Here is a 24,170-nt window from a genome sequence, read left to right as displayed (position 1 = left end):
ATCCCAGACCGCCTTCTCTCGTTCGGCCTCCACCATCTGGTCGAAATTTCGAGTCCGATCTAGAAGAGTGGACTCGAAGTCCCGTACCTGCTGCCAAAGGAGCTCCCTCTCCGCCGCCATCCTCGATCACTCCCCTTGCGTGTGTGTTGGAGCTCGCCCCGAATCCGGTCAAGCTCGCCCTAGAGCTTCTTATTAGTAGCCCGCTGGTCGAGGGCGTCGATGTGGTGGATGCACGCCTGGAGAGCCATAACATGGATGGCGGTATTCACCTGCCAACAAAAAGAAGATTAGAGGACAGCAAAAGGAAGCAAAATGAGAGAAGGGAAAGAATCACTTACCACCATGTAGTGGGAGGAGGCAAACGCGGCGAGGTCCCCGGACTCTATATTCCCCCAATGGGCGACCTCGTCGTTGTTAATCGCCTTCCGGCTCCTCCGGCGAGCCACGGCATAGTCGTTCACCCCTTCCCAGTTCCCCACTTGGAACGGAGGGTAAGGGGATGGCTGGAAACGGTTACGGGGAGTAGCCCCCTACTGTGGGAGCTCACCCCCTCCGAGACCAGCCCCACTAGTTCCCTCGGATGGAGGTGGCGGGATCTCAGGCGGAGGGGAGGATAAAGCTGGCTCGGCAGAACCAAACTCAACACCCCCCGAGGTGGGAGTTCGGTCGGGGCGCGACCTCTTCACCTTGCGCCCTTGGTTGCTTGAAAGAAGGCGGTGTGAGTCGATACCAGACATGATGGCTGCCAAGAAGAAATAACAGTATCAGTTCGGTAAGAATGAGATATATGTATGCATATGAACACAATGTCGTGACAAAAACCGCGCGACCTAAAAGGACAACCTACCCGGGCTCAAGCCGACCTGCGCGAGCTTCTCCTCGGCCAAGTAGTCGGAGCAGAGGAAGCCTACTAATGCCCAGGACAGCATCGTTTTCTGAGTTTCGGGGTCCAGTTCGGCCCCGGAGTCCTGGATAGCACTCCTCCAAGAAGTAGGAAAGGGCCACCCTTTGGGGTTGCGAACCAAAAAATAATCCCGCTTCCAGGCAGAGATTTTCTTCGGGAGCTCGTGCAAGACCTTGTAGCCATGGCGGGGAGAGAAGTAGTAGAGACGCCTCTTTGGCGGGGCCTCGGGAGTGGCATTCTTTATACAGAGGATAGCAGAGAAGATGTCTAGACTCAAGGGAAGACAGTATTCCCAACATAAGGATATCGTCCCAACCAAGTTCCTGATGGCATTGGGATGGAGCTGTTCAATAGTGACATTGAAGTGGTTTAGCACCTCCACTATCAAGGGGTGCAGGGGGAGACACAGGCCAGCCTCGAGCTGCTCCTGGTAAATGACTATATCGTTGGGGCCATGCTCTCAAGGAAAATTAATAGTGGGGATGCAGTAGAGAAGGTCCCTAGGGAGGTGGAAATAGCTAATCAGAGACCTAAGTCTCCCCTCTGTCATGGAGGAAGAGCCGAAAGTATCGGGCTCCCTTCCCCGCGAAGTAGAAGCTCCTTTGCCGGAGACCTCCCTGGCCCCCGGAACCTGCTCCCAAGCTCCCCCCGAGCTCGAGGGAGCATCATCATCCTGGTCACCGCCCTAGAAACAGACATGGTGCGGGTATCCCGACATGACCGACAATAAGTAAGACTCACCGAAAGAGGACGAGATGAAATAAGTTGAGGAACTCGAGTAGACTTGACAGGTGCGCGGCCTCAGAATCCGAAGACAGCAAGATGGCATGAGGGGAAACGAGGCCCAGAGGGCCCTCCTATTTATAGCCCCCACGTTTCCGAATCGACGACCCATCTCAAAGCGAATCCAACGGCTCGCAAGCGCACTGACCACACGCCTTCTGAAAACTGAAGGTGATTGGTAGCACGTCTTCCACGATTAAGGCAATGACGGCTGCACGACGCTCGAAATTAGGAGTTACTTCAAAATGTTTTGGGAATCCAAAAAGTCAGGAAATCTCTTGATTCCCGCGGGTGCCTTTAATGTGAGTAGTCAATCAAGTTTGAATTTCGGTCAAATCAGTTCATCACGCTTCGTGAACTCCTCACACTAAGGCAATGCTCTCAGCTCAAGGAGTGGGGGGCAATTGATGGAGGACGATTTGACCCGACCTATGGAACGGTGACATGTGAACACTGACTCAGCACGAACAACAACTCAGCATTGTAGCCTAGTGCAACCGGGTGACGGGCCCATAAAGCAGCTCGTTACATCGTAGCCCCTCGTCACAACGCGAGCTCTAGGTTCCCCGAGCTACCTTTGAAGGGATACTCCGAGAAAACTTTAGCTCACGAGCTAAGGGAACTAGCTCGCCCAAGCTCCCAAGCAGACAAGTCACCCCAAGGACCAAGTATGTTAAAGGTAATCCTGAAGTATTCCGAGCTCACTACAAAGTAGCTCGGGAATGGGCCGCATGGGCACTCCTCAGGAAGCTTCTCCCAGACAGGAACACATCGATTCGCCTATAGATACCCCGAGGTAAAGACACCTCAGGCCAGACAGCTCGGCTTAGCCTGCCACAGGCAGCTCGTCGCTTACGAGATAGCCCGGCACAGGGTAACTCGCGGAAGGGTAGCTCGGCGTATCGCAGGAAGATCTCCTGCCTGACCACCGTACCCGACAAATCTGAGGACAACAACCATATCCCTCGTCAGACAACATCGTGCCTGCCACCTTTAGAGGGTGCCTTACACCTGACAGGCACGTACCCTGCGGTGATGGCCCTGCACGTGCCACCTCAGCCCAGCCAGTAACGGTTGTGGCAGACTGACAGTGGCGGTTAAACCTGCCCTGTCAGAGGCCGGTGGACCTGATACAACGGATTTCTGTTATAAGGAGCTAATATCAAGGGATGAAGGTATAATCTTATACTCTCACGCTATCTGCACTCTTAGCTTTCATCTTCTCCTTGCTTCTCCTACAGAATACTAACTTAAGCATCGGAGTGTTCCCGCCTGGCAAGCCCCCGGGGATTCTTCTTCTTCTCCATCTCAGGTACCTTCCAGGAGCCACGTAAGTGCCATCTAGGAGTGACCGGATTGCGCACCATCAGTATTTATTGTATTTTTGTTATAAATTTATTTTTAGTAATTATATATATATTTTTTAATTTATAGATTAATACTTATTAGAGATTAAACTATTATTTAAGATTACACTATTTATTGACTAATTTAGTATATTTTCAGTATTTATTATATTTTTGTAATTATTGTATTTTTATTATATATCTATTATATTTTCTTTATAAACTTGTTTTCAATGATTGTGTACGTTTGCTATTAATTTTCAATAGTTATTGGAGATTAAACTATTGTTATTTATTAGAGATTAAACTATAAATTTAGTTGAAATTAGGAGTGTTCAATGATTGGTTCAGTTCAGTTGCAGGTTGTTTTGCCAACCAAATCAATCTAGTCAAGTCCGTAGTTTGTCACTCGAAATCGATTGACCATTAGCGAAAATCCACCAACTCGGGTTGTATTGATTTGGGTTTATTTTCGGTTTAGTTTGTTTGTTAAAAAGATTTAAACTTAAAAAATTAACTTTAAATTTCATAAATTATAATGATATTATTAAAAAAAATTACAAAAATTAAATCTCTGATATAAAATATTTTAAACTAACAAATATGGGAATTTTTCTTACTTTCCCATGTTGAAAAATTAAATATAAAATATAAAATATTAATATATATTTATTAAACCAAATCCAATCTGAAATGCTAGAAAACTGACTAACTCGGGTTGAGTTTGACCGGATTGTTTATTAAAAAGTTCAAATATAAAACAATTATTTACTCTTATGTATTTCTATTGTTTAACTTTCGCTTAACAAAGCACGGGTCCTCGTCACCATGTTTCTCCTTGCTCCATTAACCCCACCCTGCATTCTCTTTGACTTTCTCTCCTCTTCCCTTCCCACCACTCCCATTAAGCCATCTCACCCAACTACCTAAAAATATTCCTATAATCTCTCTCCTAAGATATCTCATTTAAACCAATAGGAAAGTATCATGTTGCCCCACTCCCTAATGAATTCCTAAAATGCATCTCCCCCAATCTATATCCACTCTCCCTCATTTAAAATATTCATATTAATTATTAAATAGTTAAATACGATTAATATTTAATCCCACCCATATTCAATGAGTATTAAATAGTGTTATTACCAAAAGTTAATAAATACGGTTAGTAAATTACCAAAAATTAATAAATATTGTTATTAATGAACTCATTAACAACATTTTATAGAAATTGAAAACTCTTTAACTAATTTCTATAAAATTGAGAATTATATTAAACAATTATCAAAAAGTATAAAATTTTAGTTATTGTTAATATTATAATTAATAACCAAATACAAATGGGAGAACAAAATATTATAATGTTAGAAAATGAAACTATTAATTAATTTTTATTGAAAATAAAAGATAAATTAGTGTAATTTTGTTAGTAAACTACCAAATAAAAATATATATTTAATAACAATTTAAAAAAATCAATAAATCACCATAGTTACACAAATGTAATAAATTTTTCAAAATTTTTCATAAAACTACATTTTCATAAATAACAATTTTGAAATTAAAAGATATAAAGTATTTGAAAGTTTATTTAAAATGCACTAAATAATTATTGAAAATTATTAGAATATTTTGGAAATTTTAGGAATATTTATTACATTTGATAGATTTTGGAAAATCATTGAAAAATTATGTAATTTTTATTGCAAATTATTAAAGATAAATGACTATGGGAAATGAAAAACTATAATTTGAACAAATAATTACACAATATTAAGATAAATTAGTATAATATTGGAAAAAGGAAATTATTGGTTAGTTTATATTTGAAATTATAAGATAAATTAGTATAATTCTGTAATTGAACCATTTAAAAAGAAAATAAATTATTTAATAAAATCTTAAATAAATTTGAATTAAGTTTTCAAAATTACACAAATACAATAAATTTTCCAAAATTTTCATAAAATTATATTTTTGAATATTAAAGAAAATTTAGTGTACTTTTAGAAATTTACCATGTGGTTGATACTCAATATATCCTTTTCATCATTTCTATCATCAAATTGAATATTGGGTTGACGGGGGCAGTGTTTTCAAAACTAGATCAAACTAGATGGTTAGACCGAAAAATTGGGAACCGGACACCGCTTTTCCTCAAAACCTCTTTTTTTTCCAAAAACCATTTATTTGGTTAGCGAACCGCTGACTTGGGCGATCGAACTGTCAACCTGGACAACAATTTTTGGCCTTTTCTTTGTTTTTCTAAATTTTTATTTTTTTTTGTCAAAGTGGGTCATCTGTTTGACAAACAGACTATTCGACCCCAAAATGATTCCCTATCCGGTCCAATTTTAAAAACCTTGGCCTTGAGATTGGCTTGGTGTGCGGCATGGCCTGGCCCAAGGCACGGCCCATGGACCAACCCGACCCACGTCATGGCACAGGCCTGTGCGGGCTCGAGTTGTGGGTCGTGCCGAACCGACCCCCCAAATTATCCTAGAGGAGGGAGGCACGGCCCGAGACGCCTCGTGGGCCAACACAGCATGACTCGCACTTCGTGCGAGCCACATGCGATTCGTGTCGTGCCGACCCACCCAACACGACCCAATTTACACATTTACCTGAACTCGCCCAATACTAGGGACGAGGCAGGGAAATTCGAGGATTCTCCATCCTTGATGAGGAGTGGGGTGCCTTGCCCCTGAACTCGCTCGACATTGAGGAATGGTTACCTTGCCCTGAACTTGCATGACATTGGGGACGGGGTGGGGATGGGGTGCCCTGCCCTGAATCCACCCCATTGTCATTTCTATATAATTGTCAATTATTAGTGGAATTAATAAAAGTGTTAACTTTTATAATTGTTTTTATTTATTTTAAAAGTAATCAAAATTTTATTTAAAAATAATAAAAAGAATAATAATTATTAAAATTACTACAAATTATTAATAAAACTAAATTTATTAAAAAATATTTATTCATATTCAATTAACAATTATTATTTTGTATAAATCAATATTAAATGAAAAATAAAATTATTAAATCTTTCAGATTTTTTCCGTGCATCATCCCTGCTAGTATATATATAGATTTTTGGAGCTAGTCAGGCCAACAAAAAAATCTCACCAAGTCTTCAGTCTTTGATTTTCTTTTCTCACTCAGAATGTTCATAGGAGAACTAGAAGGGAATTTTCCCACCCTCTTGGGGCCAACATTATGATGGGGAAGGAACACTACCTTAGCGCTCCCCTATTGAATACGGGCAACTCTATCTCAAATTGTTGAGAAGTGCCAAGTCCAACTTCTTATCACATGATGGAAGAGAGATCCTCATTAAATTTGCTCTCTCCACAATTTCTAATTACTTCATGGCATCTCAAGTGGTGGTACCACCCCGAGGCATTTGCTCCCAAATCAGCGCTATAAGCCGTGATTTTTGGTGGGGTTTCATGATGCCACAGAGCCCTCACATTTATCTCAAAGGCTAGAATTTCTTCATGAATAGGAAAGATGTTGGGGGTCTTGGCTTCATTAGACACTGGTTCAAGAAACAGTGAAACTCACTTGGCGTTTTTTGACCGAGAAAGGTAAGCTATGGGTAAGGATGTCAGTGGACCGGTTTTGGATTGGACCCCGTCCAGTCCAAAATCAATTTGGATGGATTGGACGGACAATAAGACATATAGGATTGGATCAGTCCGGTCCAAAATATTTATTAGATTAGATTGGACCTGGTCTGTTCGTAATAAATTTATATTGGATTGGATTGGATTAAGCCATTATCTGGTCCATTAATATATAAAAAATATAGGTGTCAATGGATTGGGTTTGAGTTGAAACCAATCAAAATCAAAACGAATTTAAACAGATTGAACAGTCCAGACATTGAATTGGACCAGTCTAAAATGGTCCAAAATATTCATCGGAATGGATAGGACCTGGTCCATTTATAATGAACTTACATTGGACTGGATCGGATTGGATCAAATCCAGTCCAACTGACAGCCCTGGCTGTGGGCGCAGTTATTAACTCTCAAATACTTAAGCACTACGGCTTCCTTTTGGTGGGTCCAAAAGAGGAGATTTGATTCTAGTACTTGGCGGTAGCATACTTGACTTAAGAAGGAACTTGCCGAAAGGGGGCAAGGGTTGTAATTGCTAATGGGTGAAACACTCTTCATCAAGCTCTAGTCTCAACCCCACGTACAAGTAACAAAGTCTCATATTCTATTGCTAAATACGGATGTACTCTCTTTAGAGTCAAGACCAATGTCTTGGGCCCATTTGGCGCGTCTTTCTGCACAAGCCAGGCAGACTGATTTTCAGTTCATTTCCATTTGGTTCGCAAAAGATCAAGCTGTCAAAAGCCAGAACACCAAAAAGACGCAAAAAGTCCATTTTGGGCTGATTTTGGGAAACTCCAAATGAAGATTTTCGCGCCTTTCGTGTTTTATTCTCGCACAGAAAGACATGGAAAAATGTGCATCTGCCAAACGTACTCTGGACTGTTCAGATCTTCATGCAAAAACTCAATGCGTCTTTTGACTGTCAGAACTACCAGAAGATCTTTCCAGAAAAACTTGCCAAACAGGCCCTTGGTTTATTAGGTCTGTATTAAATGCAATGAATTGCCCACTGGCTGTTTCAAAATGGAAAAATATATTTATTAAAGGAACGATAAGCTAGTACTTGTTAAAAATCAAACCTTTGGCATCACTTCTAGGATGGATGTCCATGATTTAAACCTGAGACGGAAGGCTTTAATACCAATTGTTACATATTTGACCAATGTGTAAAAAGCCTTTGAGCAATTGTTACATATTTTCTTAAAGAAATTTCATAGATTTTGTTAAGAACTTTCGCGTCATTTGCAATACTCGGTGGAAGCTGGTAAGATTAACTTCAACAAAACATTTAAGCCCTATATCATGGCTGAATTGTCCTATAAACCCCAAACTTGTAACCAACCCCAACAAATGAAGTACAACATTAGCCAAGCTTCTATTTTAGGGGGTATTTGGTACAAACCGTACAATGATGTTTTGTTGCCATTGCGTTTTGGGTTGATGGATATAAATTTGTATAGAAAGATTTTTCTACCTGAAATGTTTTAAAAACATCTTGAATTGATCAATACAAATTGCTATTTTCCACCTAATGTTTGGTAGAAAGGATTTTGTAATTGAAACGACAATCATATATGATATAGCAACACATATTTCTCACAAATTTGCATTGATAAATCGAAAATGCAACAGCAACACAACACAATAGTACCAAATACACCCTTAATGAACTATGATGAAATTTATTGAATTGCAATAAACACATCCCAGGTTCAAATTTATTGAAATGGGTACATATTGCAACACATTTTGGATACAGTGAAAAGATATAAATACACTTCAACAACTTAAGGAAACTCTCACAAAATTTAATGGATACATAATAACACTAAATCCAAGGTTGAAACAACCAAAAATAAGGTACAAATACATAAATGCATGCTTTAATAATTTATGACTTAATATGAAAATTGCATTACAATAAACAATATCAAGAATCAAAACCTCATCTAAAGATACTGGGTGAATACAGATATCATACAATGAGTCCCAGGTATCAATATGATATACATGATACATATCATATCGATTTCCAAGTAGCTTAATATGTAGTATAAGTGGAATAGACTTAATGCTAGACCATTCCACTCGTGTCCTCCCAAGTCAATCGTATCACACTACATTGAAGTTGTATATCGTAAGGATTGATACAATTGATATCTATGACAACAATTTCTTTGGTAGAATGAACTTTTTTCCTTGTTTTGTCTTCTCCCAACCTTCTTGTCACTTCCAACTTTCATCTATCATGAAAACTATGGAAAAGCCTCTACCTACAAAAACACCTGAGATCTTGCATGAAAAACATGAAAATCCATTGAAATCGAGGAGGAGAGGGGAAGGCAGGTTTTTGCCTTTTGTCTTCATGTAATCCTTCAATGGTCAATGGATCTACATTTGGAATGCAGAAGTATTGATTTGTTGTTGGGTCTGTGATGTTTTACTATTAGGCTCGTACTAATAGATCTATGGATTTTCCCCCAAAACAATTGGGAAAATCTAAAAATTAGAAAAACAATTTATTTTATATGCTTTAAATGATTTTCATGATAGGAAAAAACTATAAGATGGATCTATCAAAACCTTTGATCCAACAACAATTTATGTAAGTAATAAAAGAATAAAATAATTATATTAGCACTTAGTGACCACTAATTAAAAATTTTGAATTACATATCATATGCAGATTAGAAATTCTAATGCACCTATTATATTTTTAAACCAACATAATTTATTTATATGAATTATTAATTAATAATTTAACTTAGAAAAAATAAGTAATTAACAACATAGCGATTATTTACGAAAAAATATATACTATTTACAAAATTGACTTTATAGACATTAGTAATTTTTACCCATTACCTTAGTTTTTTTAGTAGTTTAAAATTAGAAAGAATAAAATATATAAATTTTGATTAACTATTAAAAATAAATGTTTCTATATTTTATTATTTTTAATTTTGCAATCTACCAAAAAAATTAAGTTAATGGGTTTAACTTCTTGAAAATTATTAATGTATATTAAGTCAATTTTGTAAAAATATTTTTTATTCTTCTAAATAATCAACATGTTCTTACTTATTCATCTATTGTAAATTAAATTAATAATTAATAATCTATAGAAATAAATTATCTTACCTTAAATAATATCAGTACATTAGTATTTTAAAATACATATAATATACAATTCAGAATTTTTAATTAGAAGTCACTATATAGTAATATAATTATTCCATTTGATATTTTTTTTATTTCTGTAAATTATCAAAATTAAGAAAGATCAGTTGGTTTGCTAGATCCATATTGTAGTTCTTTCCTACCATGAAAATCATTTAAAACATAAAATAAATTGCTTCTATAATTTTAAGATCTTCCCAATTTCTTTGGTAGAAAATCTATAAATCTACAAATACAAGACTAAAACATCACAGATCTAACAAATTTGGCAAATTTTTGCATTTCAAACACCAAAACATGTAGTTCTATTGAACAATGAAGAATTAACTAGAAAAGAAAAGCAAAAACTTACCTCTCCTCCTTAATTTCAATGGATTTTCTTATTTGTAAGTAGAGGCTCTCCCACAAGCTTCTAAGAGAAAGAAAGCAAAGCTAGAAATTACATAAAGGTTGAGAAAAGACAAAGCTAAGAGACAAACCAATCATCAGATCATAATAGGTCCATATTGACTTATAAAGCCTCGATATAGTGCAAATGTGAAATACAGTCAATATGGGACAAGAATGGAATGGTATGGCACCAGTGCCACGTGTCGGGCTGTTGGAAATCGATATGATATGCCATGTATCATGCATATCATGTTGATATCTTGTACTTTGACTACAACCTCCCCCCCCCCCCCCCCCGGAGCCCCCAAATAAAAAGAAAGGAAAATTAGTACCGACAAAAAAGGGAAGAAAACATCTATTATTTTTTCCAGGGTGAACAAGCAGTCAGCATACAGAAGTTAGGGAGGCTTTACATCTCTTTGACAGCTACAAAGCAACAGCTACATGTCAGCATCAAGTCTACAATGTCATTCCAAACTCAATACTTGAGATACATAAGGTCAAAATGGTACATGTATACACATCGATGAGCCTTGCTCACTCGTTAATTATTTATTTGTTTTAAGGAAAAATCTCAAAAAAACCAACTTCAATTTCTTTCCCATATTTCAATTCAGTGGATAAGGGAGAGATCCTTTTGATTAATGTTTAATATACTTACCCAAAAAAATGTTTGATATGTAACAGCAGTATGATAAGAGAAAATTTTGTTACATATCTGGGTTCGCTTCCTCTGGCACTACAGTTAGAGTCACAAATTTATTGTTTGCTCTTTTCACAACCACCTTCAAGGGCTTCCCAACCTTGTCTCCCAATACTTCTATGATCTGCCACAAGTTCAAGATTAATGAATTAGGTATCCTAAAACTTATAAAAAAAAAATGAATTAGGGATCCTAAAGCTGTTAATGGTTTTGGTTTTAGACAGCAAGAGTGTGAATGTTTATATATTTGAAAAAGTATACATACATAAATTCAAGAAAGAAGTATGGCCAGCATAATGAGATATTGGAATCCATATTGGGTTTAGAACAATGCAATAAAATATTGGCAAGTACCAAACTTAGCCTGATTAGATTACTTCAACCACCAGATATATCAAGTTTTCCCTTGCAGAACACCATTGCTGTAATTATTCTCGCTATCCAAAACAATACAATACATCATTTTTCAGGATCATAAGATCATGCAGACTTTAGGAATGACACCTAACTGTGGATATCACGAGTAATGGCATTACCATGTCATGTGGACCATCCTCTCATTCTTTACCTAACAATATGTTTTACTAAAGAAACAGAGATAATAAAAGAGAAAACTTTTATCATAACAAAACCGGATATAATCTTTACCTAATACCACACTAATCTCTCTTTATGAATTAGTTTATGCACAGAAAGAATATTCCAGTTTTATTGGGTTATACTTGCTCAAAATGTAAAACAAAATTGGTCATATACCTCCTTGATGCTTCCAACAGGTTTGCCATCAAATTCAATGACAACATCACCTGGGTGGAATCCAGCACGATCAGCAGGGGATCCTGGAGTTACCTGGTTGGAAGGTCAGAAAAATCATAAACTGTTAGCTAACTTGCAAAGTTAAGGGACTTAAGATGCAATTTTCCAAAATTCACAATGTATGTAGCATTTTTATGCACACAAATAACATGCTAAATAAAACAAATGGCATTGTTTTTAATTTTATCACCTTTTTTGTTACTTTATTAAATACATAAATATGAAAAATATGTATTTAATACTCAAGATTAAGTGTGTGTGTGTGTAAAATAAGAACATGAATGGACTAAGAGAAGCCAATTAGGAAGATTAAAATAATAAAGCAAACTTTAAATATATTGATCCACTAGTTTTATTAGACAATGCATCTAAGTTAATTTTGAACAGAGAAAAGCAGCAGATTTAAGAGGGAAAATGCAAGACAGATTCCCAAAATCTGCAAACTCACTACTTGATTGTTCATGAAAGTATCTATAGGGAAGATCAGTTTTGCGAGGCAACAGGCCAAGGTTGATTTGAATTTTTTGTTTACAAGTATCAAAAATTGCATGTGGTCAATGCACATCACTTTGTTGTTCCTTCTCTGCTGGCTTTTGCATGCCTTCTTAGTAAAATATCTTCAATCTGTTGCTGATAAAAAGAAATGCAATCTGATCCACCAACAAAACATTGGATCTTTCTTCCCCCTTGAAATATTTCAGTTCCATGTTATCTTAATTTTTCTCTCTTAGTTTCCTCTTTGGTGCTGCAATTACCCCAAAATATAACATATTTCCTATTTTTAAAATGCATCAATAAACATATCAGTGGCCACAAGACAACAAGAGCGCAGATTTTAAAATCAACTGATGCATTCAGTACTGTAGAGAGAACATCATTAAGTTATTATTTTGGTTCCTATAGCAATGCATCTTTAAGTTATTATTTTGGTTACTATAGCAATACACTTGCAAGTTAAAAATGCCTCAAATTCACACACACACAAAAAAAACACTAAACAAGGAAAATGGAGAGAAGGAAAAAGAAAAACAAAGAAAAATAAGGAAACTAATACTACATACCATAGGTACAAGCACACCTTTGCTGACATCTGGGAATGTGACATCTCTTTCTTTCAACTGTGCTATTATCATCTCATTAAGATCGAGCATTTTAAGGCCTAGCCAAGGCCGAACAACTCTCCTGCACCACAAAAGCTCTTAACATTAGTAATTTGAAGTAGAATTCCAAAGATGTTTTCAAATACATCAAATGTATGTTGACTTCAGAAATGGGACAGCCACATCTAGCCTATGAATCAATTATGAAAGCTATTTATTTCTGACCAACAAAAAGAAAACTAAAACTCTTCTCTTTTTTTAAGAGAAGAAAAGTAAAACTCTCGACTAGGAGTTGCTGAGGACGATGAGGACAGTCACACTGCTTACTAGAAGCTTAATATGTGTGCACACACATAAACATTACATGTTCCAGAAGAGTTTGGATCTGCTGACCACAACACATTGCTGGCCAAGCTCATCCAGCTGCGCATTGAGTATATCAGTGACTACAACACAACCGGTGTTCCATATGTGTGGCTGGGTGAACATGGCCAGCAATGTGTTGGGGTCAGCAGATCCAGAGTCGTTTCAGAAATACCTAATGGTTAGAAAGTTAGAAGTAATGATTGATGTGATCTTGTAGATCTCGATGGCCCATAAAACAACAAAATAAAATTCAAAAATTTTCAACCAAACATTTAAAAAGAAAATCCAAAATGTCTATCTCATGATTTGACTTCAATTCTTTTTGAGAGAAAAGCTTGGAAATAGTTGAAACTAGTATATGCCTAGAAATTTATTCTTGTTGATGTAACATTTTGCATGATGGTGTTAGATGACATATGCAACAGACAACTCAAATTTCAGTGTATATCAAAAGAGAACACCAAGAAGTCGCATACCCATTTTTCTTGAAATGCTCTACAATTTTGGATACAGAGTCAATTGGTACAGCAAAACTCAAACCATCAGCAGCCAATATCTTCATAGTATTAACTCCAACAACTTCTCCATCAAGATTGACAAGAGGCCCCCCAGAGTTTCCCTGATGCAATTAAAGCACAGAAACAAATATAAATAGGAGACAATAAAGAAATCTCCTTGCCCTTGTGCAAGTATACATCAATGATAAAGACAATCCACAATAATATGTCTGGATGTTCTTAATATCACAGAAATTAAATATTACATGTATATGCAAGGTACAGAAACAAACATACACCAACAAGCATACCAAGTTTCAGTATCCAATAAACATCATCTCAAGAGAATTATCCTAATACTAACTAGGACTAGCTTCCTTAATACTGTTATGTTACCCGTTTCATCTAAAAGGTGCTGTTGTGAATCTTATTTATTGGTTCTGTGTTAGTATGTTGTTTGGTTCTGTGTTAGTATGCTGTTAGTATGTTGTCAGCCTAGTCTATCTAGGTGCTGACAGCTAGCTTCTTTTTTTTCCTTGTTAGTTGTTTGTTATTAGGAACTGCCAGGGGCATTCTTGTAACTTCAGTTCTTATTACATTAAGTGAATATAAATAAGAAGCTAGGAACGACCAGCCTAGAGTTTTTGAGTCTCAATCGACTCCCTCTTCTCTTCTCCTCTTTCTTCTCTTCTCTCTCTCGTCTCTCTCAGGAAGGAACACATGGTATCAGAGCAATAATTCTGGGCTCGAAAATTGTTTTTTCTCATCTGAATCTGAGCTTTTTTTTTTGTTCTCTTGATCTCTTGGACGTGGAAGACCAAGAATTCTATCGGACTGTTCGGAATTCCTGCGGCTGTTGCTTTTGGGTTCCTCCTTGGTCGTAACACCAAGGAAACCCTAACAGAAGGAGGGCGATGCTGGAATGTCTCTCCTCTCTTAGTTCGATGCAGTGAAAATATTTTTCTGGGTTTGCACCTTCTTACAGGTGCTAAACAGGGGTATGTGTCCCCTTTTTTCTCTGTGGTCTATGCTGTGAAGGGCTGAGAAGGCCTTGGTTTTGAGGTTTACACCTTCGTACAGGCGCTGGACAGGGGTATGTTTTTTTTTTTTACTCATGTGCTGTGGTCGAACTGTTAGTAGTTTCTTTTTTTAATGACTGCTTGTGGCTGAACTCTTGCTGTTAGTAGACTGTCTTCAGTAGCCTGTTAGTAAACTAGTTGCTGGACTAATTTCTGGGCTATTCTAAGGGCTGAACTATTGCTGAACTGATTTCAGCAGTATCTTTCTCCTTCCGGAAGTGAAAATTCTTGGGAGTTTAGCATTCTGTTTGTGTGGAATCTGCTCTGGTATATTTGTGACCCTTTTTTTCCAATGGCAAACTATGATTCAACATCATCTGGAGTTACACCAACTCGTAGTACAGTTGGTATGGGGAGTGAAAACATGATATTTCCCAATGCCAATTACCCCTTTAAATGGCCTGAACTACCTGGAGTGGGCTAAAAGTGTGAAACTTTATGTAACAGCAAGGGGAAAAGCTGGTTACATAAATGGCATAGTGAAAGAACCCAAGTGTGAGACAGCTGAACATAATAGGTGGGACCAAGAAAACAGTATGGTGATGTCTTGGCTCCTTGCAGCCATGGAACCCAATGTGAAGAAGAACTTTATGTGAGTAGACACCGCGAGTGAGATTTGGGAACAGGCCAAAACTACCTATTCTGAGCAAAGGCATTATGCCAAGATTTACCAGTTGCAAGCAGAATCCTCAACCTGTAAATAGGGAAATCGTAGTTTGTCTGCCTATTATTCAGCCCTTACTTCCGTATGGAAAGAATTGGATTACTATCAGGCTATAGAGTGGAAACATGATGATGATGCTAAGGCCTACAGGAAGCTGGTTTCTCAGCAGCGTGTGTTTGCCTTCTTGTTGGGACTAAACCCTTCCTATGAACCCTTGAGAGTTCAGATCTTAGGAAGCAAAGAGTTGCCATCGGTTCAAGAGGTATATGCCCTTGTTCAATTTGAAGAAAGTAGGCAGAGTGTGATGGTTACAACTGAGGGGGAGCAATAGGTAGCATTGGCTGCAATAAGTAATTTTCACATGTTGTCTTATACCCACTGTCGGCACTTGTGACGTACACGTAACACATGTTGGGAAATTCACGAGAAGCCCAAGTGGGCAGTGAAGAACCAAGAACAGGGTAAAGTGCAAGGTCAGAAGAAGATGAATACAACACATAATGCAGCACATGTGGCAACCCAAGATACTCAAGTTGCTGGTACTACCCGAGACCACTTTACTAATTCTGACCCCAAGGAAGATATCATGAATTCTTTCAGAGATCACTTGGAGTCATATAGTAGGGCTTTGCGACAGATGGATAGTTCAATCACTAGTACTCCTACTTCAGTTGCATCTACATCAGGTAATGCGGCTTCTGCATTCCATGTCACTACTACCACTGATTCCCCTTGGATCATTGACTCAGGGGGCTCTAACCACATGACTGGTAAGCCAAATTTGTTTCAAACTTATAGCCTTTTGTCAGAAAGGGATAAAGTGAGGCTTGCAGATGGATCATTCTCCTCCATTGCAGGCCAAGGGTCAATATCCCTTCCCCATGGCCTTAACCTAAATAGTGTGTTGCATGTTCCCCAACTTCCTATAAATTTTCTTTCAATCAGTAGTATCACAAACTCTTTAAACTGTAGTGTAACTTTTTTTCCTGGTTCATGTGTTTTTCAAGATCTAACTTCTGGGAGGACGATTGGTAGAGGAAGCCTAATGGATGGTCTCTATATTCTCGACAACAAAGCTGGTCTCTTGGTGTCGTCCTCGGAGTCATGTAGTCAGTCGAATAAGAGTCAAATTTTTTTGTGGCATAGTCAATTAGGTCATGTTTCCTTTGAAATAGTGAAGTCTTTGTTTCCGTTTTTATTCAAGTCATGTTCAGTGTCAAACATGTCAGTTGAGCAAACAATGTAGAACAACTTTTCATTCAAGTAATAAAAGATCCAATTTTCCTTTTCATATTGTGTATTCTGATGTATAGGGGCCTACCACTATAACCTCTAAGGGCGGGTATAAGTACATTATCACTTTGATCGATGATTTCTCCCGATATACATGAGTATTCCCGATGCGTAGTAGAGATGAAGTTCCAAAGATTGTGAAAGACTTCTAGAGGATGGTGTTTATGCAGTTCCATGTCGAAATATAGATCTTCCAATCAGATAATGCTAAGGAATATTTCCATGGTGAGCTGAATGAGTTCTTTGCCTCCCATGGATCCATTCATAGGAGCTCGTGCACAAGAACACCACAACAAAATGGTGTTGCCAAAAGAAAAAACAAACACCTTCTTAAGGTAGCTCGAGGGATGATGTTACACATGAATGTTCCAAAGAGGTTTTGGATGGATGCTATACTTGCAGTTGCTTATGTCATCAATTGCATGCCCTCCAGAGTGCTGAACTACATGGCCCCTCATCAGTTGTTGTTCCCTCAGTCCCCTTTATTTTCCATTCCCACGAGAGTCTTTGGTTGCCATGCCTTTGTCCATGATTTGTCTCCGCCTCGGGCCATTCCTTGTATCTTTCTGGGGTATCCCTCCTCTCAAAAGGGGTATCGGTGCTTTGATCCCATTAGTCATAAATTCTTTGTCTCTATGGATGTGTCATTCTTTGAGTCTAAATCGTTCAGGACCGCCAAGTCTCTTTTCCTTCTATTCCGGACCTAGCCCCCTTTCGTGTCTTCCAATGTACATGCCATAGAGATCACCAATGTGATAGAGATGTGGAGCTACCAACCACTGAGCATCTGACACTGTCAGACTCCCATGAGGTAAATCTAAACCCTGCTACACCTATTGACACACCTGCTCCTACTGTGGATGACCTTGACATTCCTATTGCTCAAAGAAAGGGAGTCAAGTCATGCACTACCAAACATCCCATCACCCAGTATGTCTCCTATGATCACATTTCCCCCTCATACCGAGCCTTCCTATCTGTAGTTGATTGCATCCATGTACCCAAAAATGTTGTAGAAGCCTTAAAATACCCTGAATGGACAGATGCTATGAAGGAGGAGATTAATGCCCTCCATAAAAATCAAACTTGGGAATTGGTAGATCTTCCAAGGGGGAAAGACCCAGTGGGGTGTAAGTGGGTGTTTACATTTAAACACAAGGTAGATGGGACAGTTGAAAGGTATAAAGCAAGATTGGTAGCCATGGGGTACACTCAAGTGTACGGAGTTGACTACGATGAGACATTTGCTCCAGTAGCTAAGATGAACTCAATTCGAGTTCTTCTATCATTAGCTGCTAATCTTGACTGGGAATTGCATCAACTAGACATTAAGAATGCCTTTTTAAATGCTGACCTAGAGGAGGAGGTATACATGGTGGTATACATGGTTCAACCCTCGGGATTCTGTGCCAAGGGAAGTGAAAAGAAAGTGTGTAAACTAAGAAAGTCTCTCTATGGATTGAAACAATCTCTCAGGGCTTGGTTCAGTAAGTTTCATATGGCGGTTCAGCAAGTAAGGTTCAAGTAATGTCAATCTGATCACACACTCTTTGTGAAGAGATGTCAGGAACATGTTGCTGTTTTGATAGTGTATATGGATGATATAATCATTACAGGAAATTGGAGTTCAGAAATACAACAATTGAAACAATTCCTTGCATCTAAATTTGAAGTGAAAGATCTAGGCCCTCTAAAGTATTTTCTTGGAATTGAAGTTGCCCGCTCAAAAAAGGGTATCTTCATTTCTCAAAGGAAGTACACTCTTGATCTGTTACAAGACACAGGCAAGTTAGGTGCAAGGCCAGCAGATACTCCTATGGATGTTGATCATAAATTGGGTAACTGTGATGGTGAACCTCTGAAAGATGTAAAACAGTTCCAGAGGTTAGTGAGGAAGTTGATTTATTTGTCCATGACTCGTCCAAACATTGCCTATTCAGTTGAGGTCCTGAGCCAATTCATGCACTCTCCTAAGAAACCTCACTTGGAGGCAGCAGAGAGAGTTCTTAGATACTTTAAAAAAATATCTAGGAATAGGTCTACTATTCAGTAAGCATCTAAAGGTGGAAGTCTTTACAGATGTTAATTGGGTAGGTGCAGTGGATGACAGAAAGTCCACAAGTGGGTATTGCACATTTGTGGGAGGAAACCTAGTGACCTGGAAAAGCAAGAAACAAAGTGTGGTAGCAAGGTCAAGTGCTGAAGCGGAGTATAGGGCTATGGCACATGGGGTGGCTGAAGTTCTTTGGCTTAGAACTCTTCTAGGGGAGGTTGGAGTTGCTGTTCACAATCCTATGTCTCTTTGTTGTGACAACAAGGCAGCCATTAATATCGCCAACAATCCTGTCCTACATGAGAGGACCAAGCACATTGAAGTGAACAAACACTTCATAAGGGAAAAATTGGAAAAAAAGGAAATTTGCATCCCTTATGTCAACTCCAAGGAACAACTTGCTGATGTCCTCACAAAAGGACTTCCATACTCGCAGCACAATGAGTTATGTGACAAGTTGGGCATGATAGACATATACAGCCCAACTTGAGGGGGAGTGTTGTGAATCTTATTTATTGGTTTTGTGTTAGTATGTTGTTTGGTTCTGTGTTAGTATGCTGTTAGTATGTTGTCAGCCTAGTCTATCTAGGTGCTAACAGCTAGCTTCTTTTTTTTCCTTGTTAGTTGTTTGTTATTAGGAACTTCCAGGGGCATTCTTGTAACTTCAGTTCTTATTACATTAAGTGAATATAAATAAGAAGCTGGGAATGACCAGCCTAGAGTTTTTGAGTCTCAATCGACTCTCTCTTCTCTTCTCCTCTACGTTCTCTTCTCCTCTTTCTTCTCTTCTCTCTCTCGTCTCTCTCAGGAAGGAACACAGGTGCATATTCTATTAGAAATATGTTTTAAATCTCTCTCCTACACCTGGATCTTGGTTTTCTTTTGTCTATAGAGTTTTCACGGGTCAACCCACACCCAGGTCTTTGTCCTGTCCTCGTAATTCTAGTAAAGGGTCTATTTCACAAGATCCCAGAACCATCAAACATTTTCTTCATTATTTTATCATTTACTGGTGCTGCAGCAGGTTCCTGAAGGCATCTCTTTCGATCATGATTTTACAAGTATTGCTAGTCATTCATCACATTTGCTCATGTAAGCTAAACTTAACATTTTTGTACACATTGTTTTCATCAAATTTAAACTATAATACCTGGATATCTGAACATTCTTAGCATAACTTTAGTAACCCAATGCAGTAACAAGCCAAAATGGGACATTCATGGAGACTTCTAGCATGTGAGCCTCTCTCTTGGAGTTGTACTGGATGTTACTCTGAACTGCTAAGATCTATTTACTGATTTCTTTTGTCAAAAAGAAAAAAAAAAGAACAGGTAAATGGCATAAATTAGCAAATCTATATTAGAATCTTCAAAAATACTTGGGCATGATTAAGAAATAAGAAAGAAACCTTACAAACTAAAGCAAAAGCATGGCATGAGTCATGTGTATTGTGTCTTAGATTTGAGAAACCAAGAGTGATATTCATGTCCGTATCCATGTTTGGGGATCTTTGAGTTTGAATACATAAAGGAAATAAGTATTACCTCATTGATTGCACAATCTGTCTGTAGGTACTCTCTCCGCATTCCACCAAGACCTAAATCGCTGCTTTTACGATCAACGCAACTAAATTGAATAAAGAGGTGGGGGTTAACCATTAGCGCATAAACGGAATTCTGTAATCACATCCTAATCTAATTCTCTTCCAAAATAAAGAAATAATCAAAAGGGAAAATGAGAAAAAAGGCAAGGAGATATTTTACACACCAAAAAAATACTAGAGCATTACCAGCCATAGATACAAGCTTGCCTTTCTCTTGAAAAGGAATCCATATGTCACAATAATATTTATTTTCTGGAAGAAGATAAAAGATATAATATATATATATATATTGTTTGGAGCTTTTACCTAACAATACCAGCTGTTATTGTATTTTGAAGGGATAGTGGACATCCCATGGCTATGACCCAGTCCCCTGGACGAAGCTTGCATGATGATCCAAGTTTTGCTGTTGGCAGTGGAGTTCTAGATTTGATCTTTACAACAGCAATATCAGAATGAAAATCAGCATTTACCACAGTACCCTCAAAAGTTCGGCCATCTTGTAAGGTCACATCCACCTGAAATTTTTTTAATTTTCAAACCAAAAATGGACTTATATAATATAAATTTTTGTTCTGGAGTATTCTTGTAAGATGTAAAATCTCCAAATATCCAAATATATCTTTGAATGAGAAGAAAAGATCACACGTACAGCATTGCAAGTTCATTCTTAATTTCTTATATGATTAAGGTGAAATTACCAATAAAATGACAATAGAAGTTGATGTAATATAGAGGTTCCAAACCTCTTTCAAGCATCTCTTTCTTTTCCCAAGTCAACAGGAAGGGTTACTTGGAGATGCGAGATGCTTAGAGTGGCAATTCTTGGGATGGTATCAGAGAAATAAATAGGAGAATTTTCTCCAATAAAAGGAGACAGGCGAGGCCTTGAAAAATATTACTACAGTTACTGTGGATTCTTTTTTTTTTTGATGAATCAGTTACTGTGGATTCCTTGATGGACGACATTACTAGCAATTGGGATTAAATTGTCAGTTTGTTGAGGAGGAGACAGATACAGCCTAGAGTGGGATCCTTCACCTCCAAGATGCAGTCAGCTAAACTCCAATGGCTGCTCTCTTAGGAAACAGGTAACTTTGATGAGGTAGATGCTTTCAAACACTAGGAGGGAGAGCTTATTCTTGTAATCATTAGCCCTTTTGCCCCCAGAGCCTTAGAGTAAGGATTTTAGCTATGTAGTGTCTTGGTTTTTCCTCGTCTAAGGAACTCTTAGGTGATGACTAGGATCCAAGAGGGAGGATGCAGCTTGTGGCTATACACCATCGCATTCAAGACTCTAGATGTTTGGCAGCAGGGTGAATTGGTTTCTCTTCAATCTTCATAGCTATCTTGGTTTCTCTCATATGGAGGTAAGGCAACTGTGAGATGGTGATTAGCTTGGTGACAGAATGAGGAGACAGGTTGTGGGTATTACATCATCATATTTATGATGCTAAATGATTGGCAGCAAGCTGAACATCACCACTGGGTAGAAAAATAATGTATAGATCAAATCATCAAAGTTGTAATGGGGCTCAGCCATCACACTGGGTACAGGGATCATATTTTATTTTCCCCTGCTGGTTTCTCTGTTCTTCAGACTGCCTTTATGGTCCTTTTGTAGAGGACACTTATGTATTTATTATTCTTGTCCAGTCATTCTTAATGAAAACTTTTCTTCCCGTTCAGGTGGGTGCCAAGATCAGCAGCTAACATGGTTTACTCATTAGCAAGGTCAGGTGTGTTGAGGGAAAAATTACATTGGCGTGATACAGGGCCAGGAAGAACATTGTAAAATTCAAAAATTAAAGCATAGATTGAAAGGTCACTTGTATAGTTGTGTTCTTCTATCATTAATATAATTTTTGAAGTATGTTATTTATCAAAGAAAAAAAATAATTGAAAATTTTCCACTACAGATCAAAAGAACAAAACTATTGTGCAGAGTTATTCAAGAAAGAGGATGATAAAAGTTCATTGTTGAAAAGAATAAGGGAATAAAGAATTGTACAATGACCATGGAAGGGTAGTGTGCATATTTGTCAGATCTTTCACGAAGAAGGGCCATCAAGGAATTAACACAAAAAGCAGTCTAAAAACCCCGTACACCAACCTTTCCCTTAGATACAGTTCTCATGCTTTGGAAGTCTACAACAACATGAGCACAGGTCAAAATTGTGCCATCAGGGTCTATAATAGTTCCTGAACCAATACTCTTCCCTAAAGTCATCCCATGAAAACCTGCAAAACAAAATAAACAACTATTTCAATAAAGTCCTTGATGATAAATCTTGAGAAGCAACTTTTAGAATTTTTCTTTTTTTTTTTTTTTTTGACACACCTTGGGTAACAGATAAGTTGACAACAGCAGGACCGACCTTAGCAGCCGCTGTTGCAATGGAGTCTCTACCCAAGCATCCAGGACAGCATTTGGAGCCATTTCCATCTTCTACAGGAGCTTCATTACTGAAATTTGCAGATGGTAGTGAACCAATTCTAGAAAAAATCAACGGAAGAAGCCCTAGAATAATGAATATTAAGGGAAAGAAATGAGAAAAGCAATACCGATAAAAAAACAGCACACAACAGATTTCAACAAATCCAGATGTAAAAATTAAACTTCGAACAGAACCTGATCTGGAAGTGTCTGATGGCGGTATAGACGGAGAATGAATTTCCTGTGGAATCCGCCAAGCCGGTGGCAACAATTCCCGCAATTGCGGGGTGACTGACACTGATATCGCTGTTTCTGGATTCACCCATTACAGCAATACAGAAAATAAGTCATGATAAAGTTTTTTCTTAGTTTTAGATGAGAATTTGAAACAAACCGACTTCAAGCTTTCTTTGTTTCAAACGAACGCTTACCAGTATCCGAGTCGCGGTTGCTTGAACATAGAATACCAGTTCCTGTAGCAGCCAAGGTCAATATCCGAAGGACAGAGTTCCGATTGGAACGTAAGAGATGCCTCTGTGAAGCAGAGAGAATCGATTGTGGAGATTTTAAAGAAAATGAAAATAATGATATTAATGAATTGAATTTGCTGATGAAGACGAAATTTGATGAAAATAAAGCCAATGTGGAAGTGCAAGAGGAAAAGAAACATAACACAAGGAATAGGAATTTAAGACGAGCAGATACTTACGAGTATATGTCCCATGAGCAATGTTGTAGTAATGTAGCTTTCTCTGCTCTATTTCCAGAGAGATACAGAGATGATTTGCTCGCTGTCCCCCAAAAAGGCTCAAACCCCTACTAAAACCCACCGCCGCTGTATTGGCTGTGGAGCAAATGACTCTTCCAATTAGCTGAATATCATACCTGCTATATTGGCTGTGGAGTTTGCTTCACGTCAGCAATAAAAGTACATATGACCCACAATCACTCTATCTCTCAAAGTCTCAATTATGCCTGACTTGGAGCAAAATGATTGGTCTGGTCAGGGACTCAGGGGACCAAATTATACTTGAAAATGGGAATTTGCATCAAAACACATCTCAACCGTGTATTGGGAACATCTCACAATCACCTCTACGGGAGATGTTCCCAATGCATACTGAAATCATCTCACAGTCACCTCTACAAGAGATGTTTCCAATGCATGTTGAGATGTGCATGTGGGGCGTCAATTTGAACTCTGAAAATAGATTGAATTGGGTGGATATAAGTAGATCAAATTTGACTTGTTTATATTCAAATTTAAATTAGATCTCATCCATGAGATTTGAATTACATGTTGGAATTGACTCAAAAATAAAGTTAGTTA

At 38.0% G+C, this 24,170-nt stretch overlaps 1 protein-coding gene across 1 annotated transcript; it reads right to left on the bottom strand.

The window, feature by feature from the left end:
• Positions 1 to 10,572: 10,572 nt before the first annotated feature.
• Positions 10,573 to 23,709, bottom strand: DEG14 (Trypsin family protein with PDZ domain-containing protein). Its single transcript, XM_010275234.3, has 11 exons — positions 23,550 to 23,709; positions 23,272 to 23,374; positions 23,036 to 23,152; positions 22,745 to 22,924; positions 22,517 to 22,644; positions 20,710 to 20,921; positions 20,345 to 20,426; positions 13,691 to 13,833; positions 12,810 to 12,930; positions 11,689 to 11,781; positions 10,573 to 11,056 (listed from the first exon to the last, which is right to left on the bottom strand). Exons 1-11 carry the CDS (start codon positions 23,562 to 23,564, stop codon positions 10,940 to 10,942), a joined length of 1,311 nt encoding a protein of 436 aa, XP_010273536.1. The 5' UTR covers positions 23,565 to 23,709; the 3' UTR covers positions 10,573 to 10,939.
• Positions 23,710 to 24,170: the final 461 nt, after the last annotated feature.

The sequence above is a fragment of the Nelumbo nucifera genome, chromosome 8, assembly GCF_055504915.1.
Source record: "Nelumbo nucifera cultivar China Antique chromosome 8, China Antique-T2T, whole genome shotgun sequence".
Taxonomy (NCBI): domain Eukaryota; kingdom Viridiplantae; phylum Streptophyta; class Magnoliopsida; order Proteales; family Nelumbonaceae; genus Nelumbo; species Nelumbo nucifera.
The sequence above is the reverse complement of the archived record's forward strand: the minus strand, read 5'-3'. Positions and strand labels throughout refer to the sequence as shown.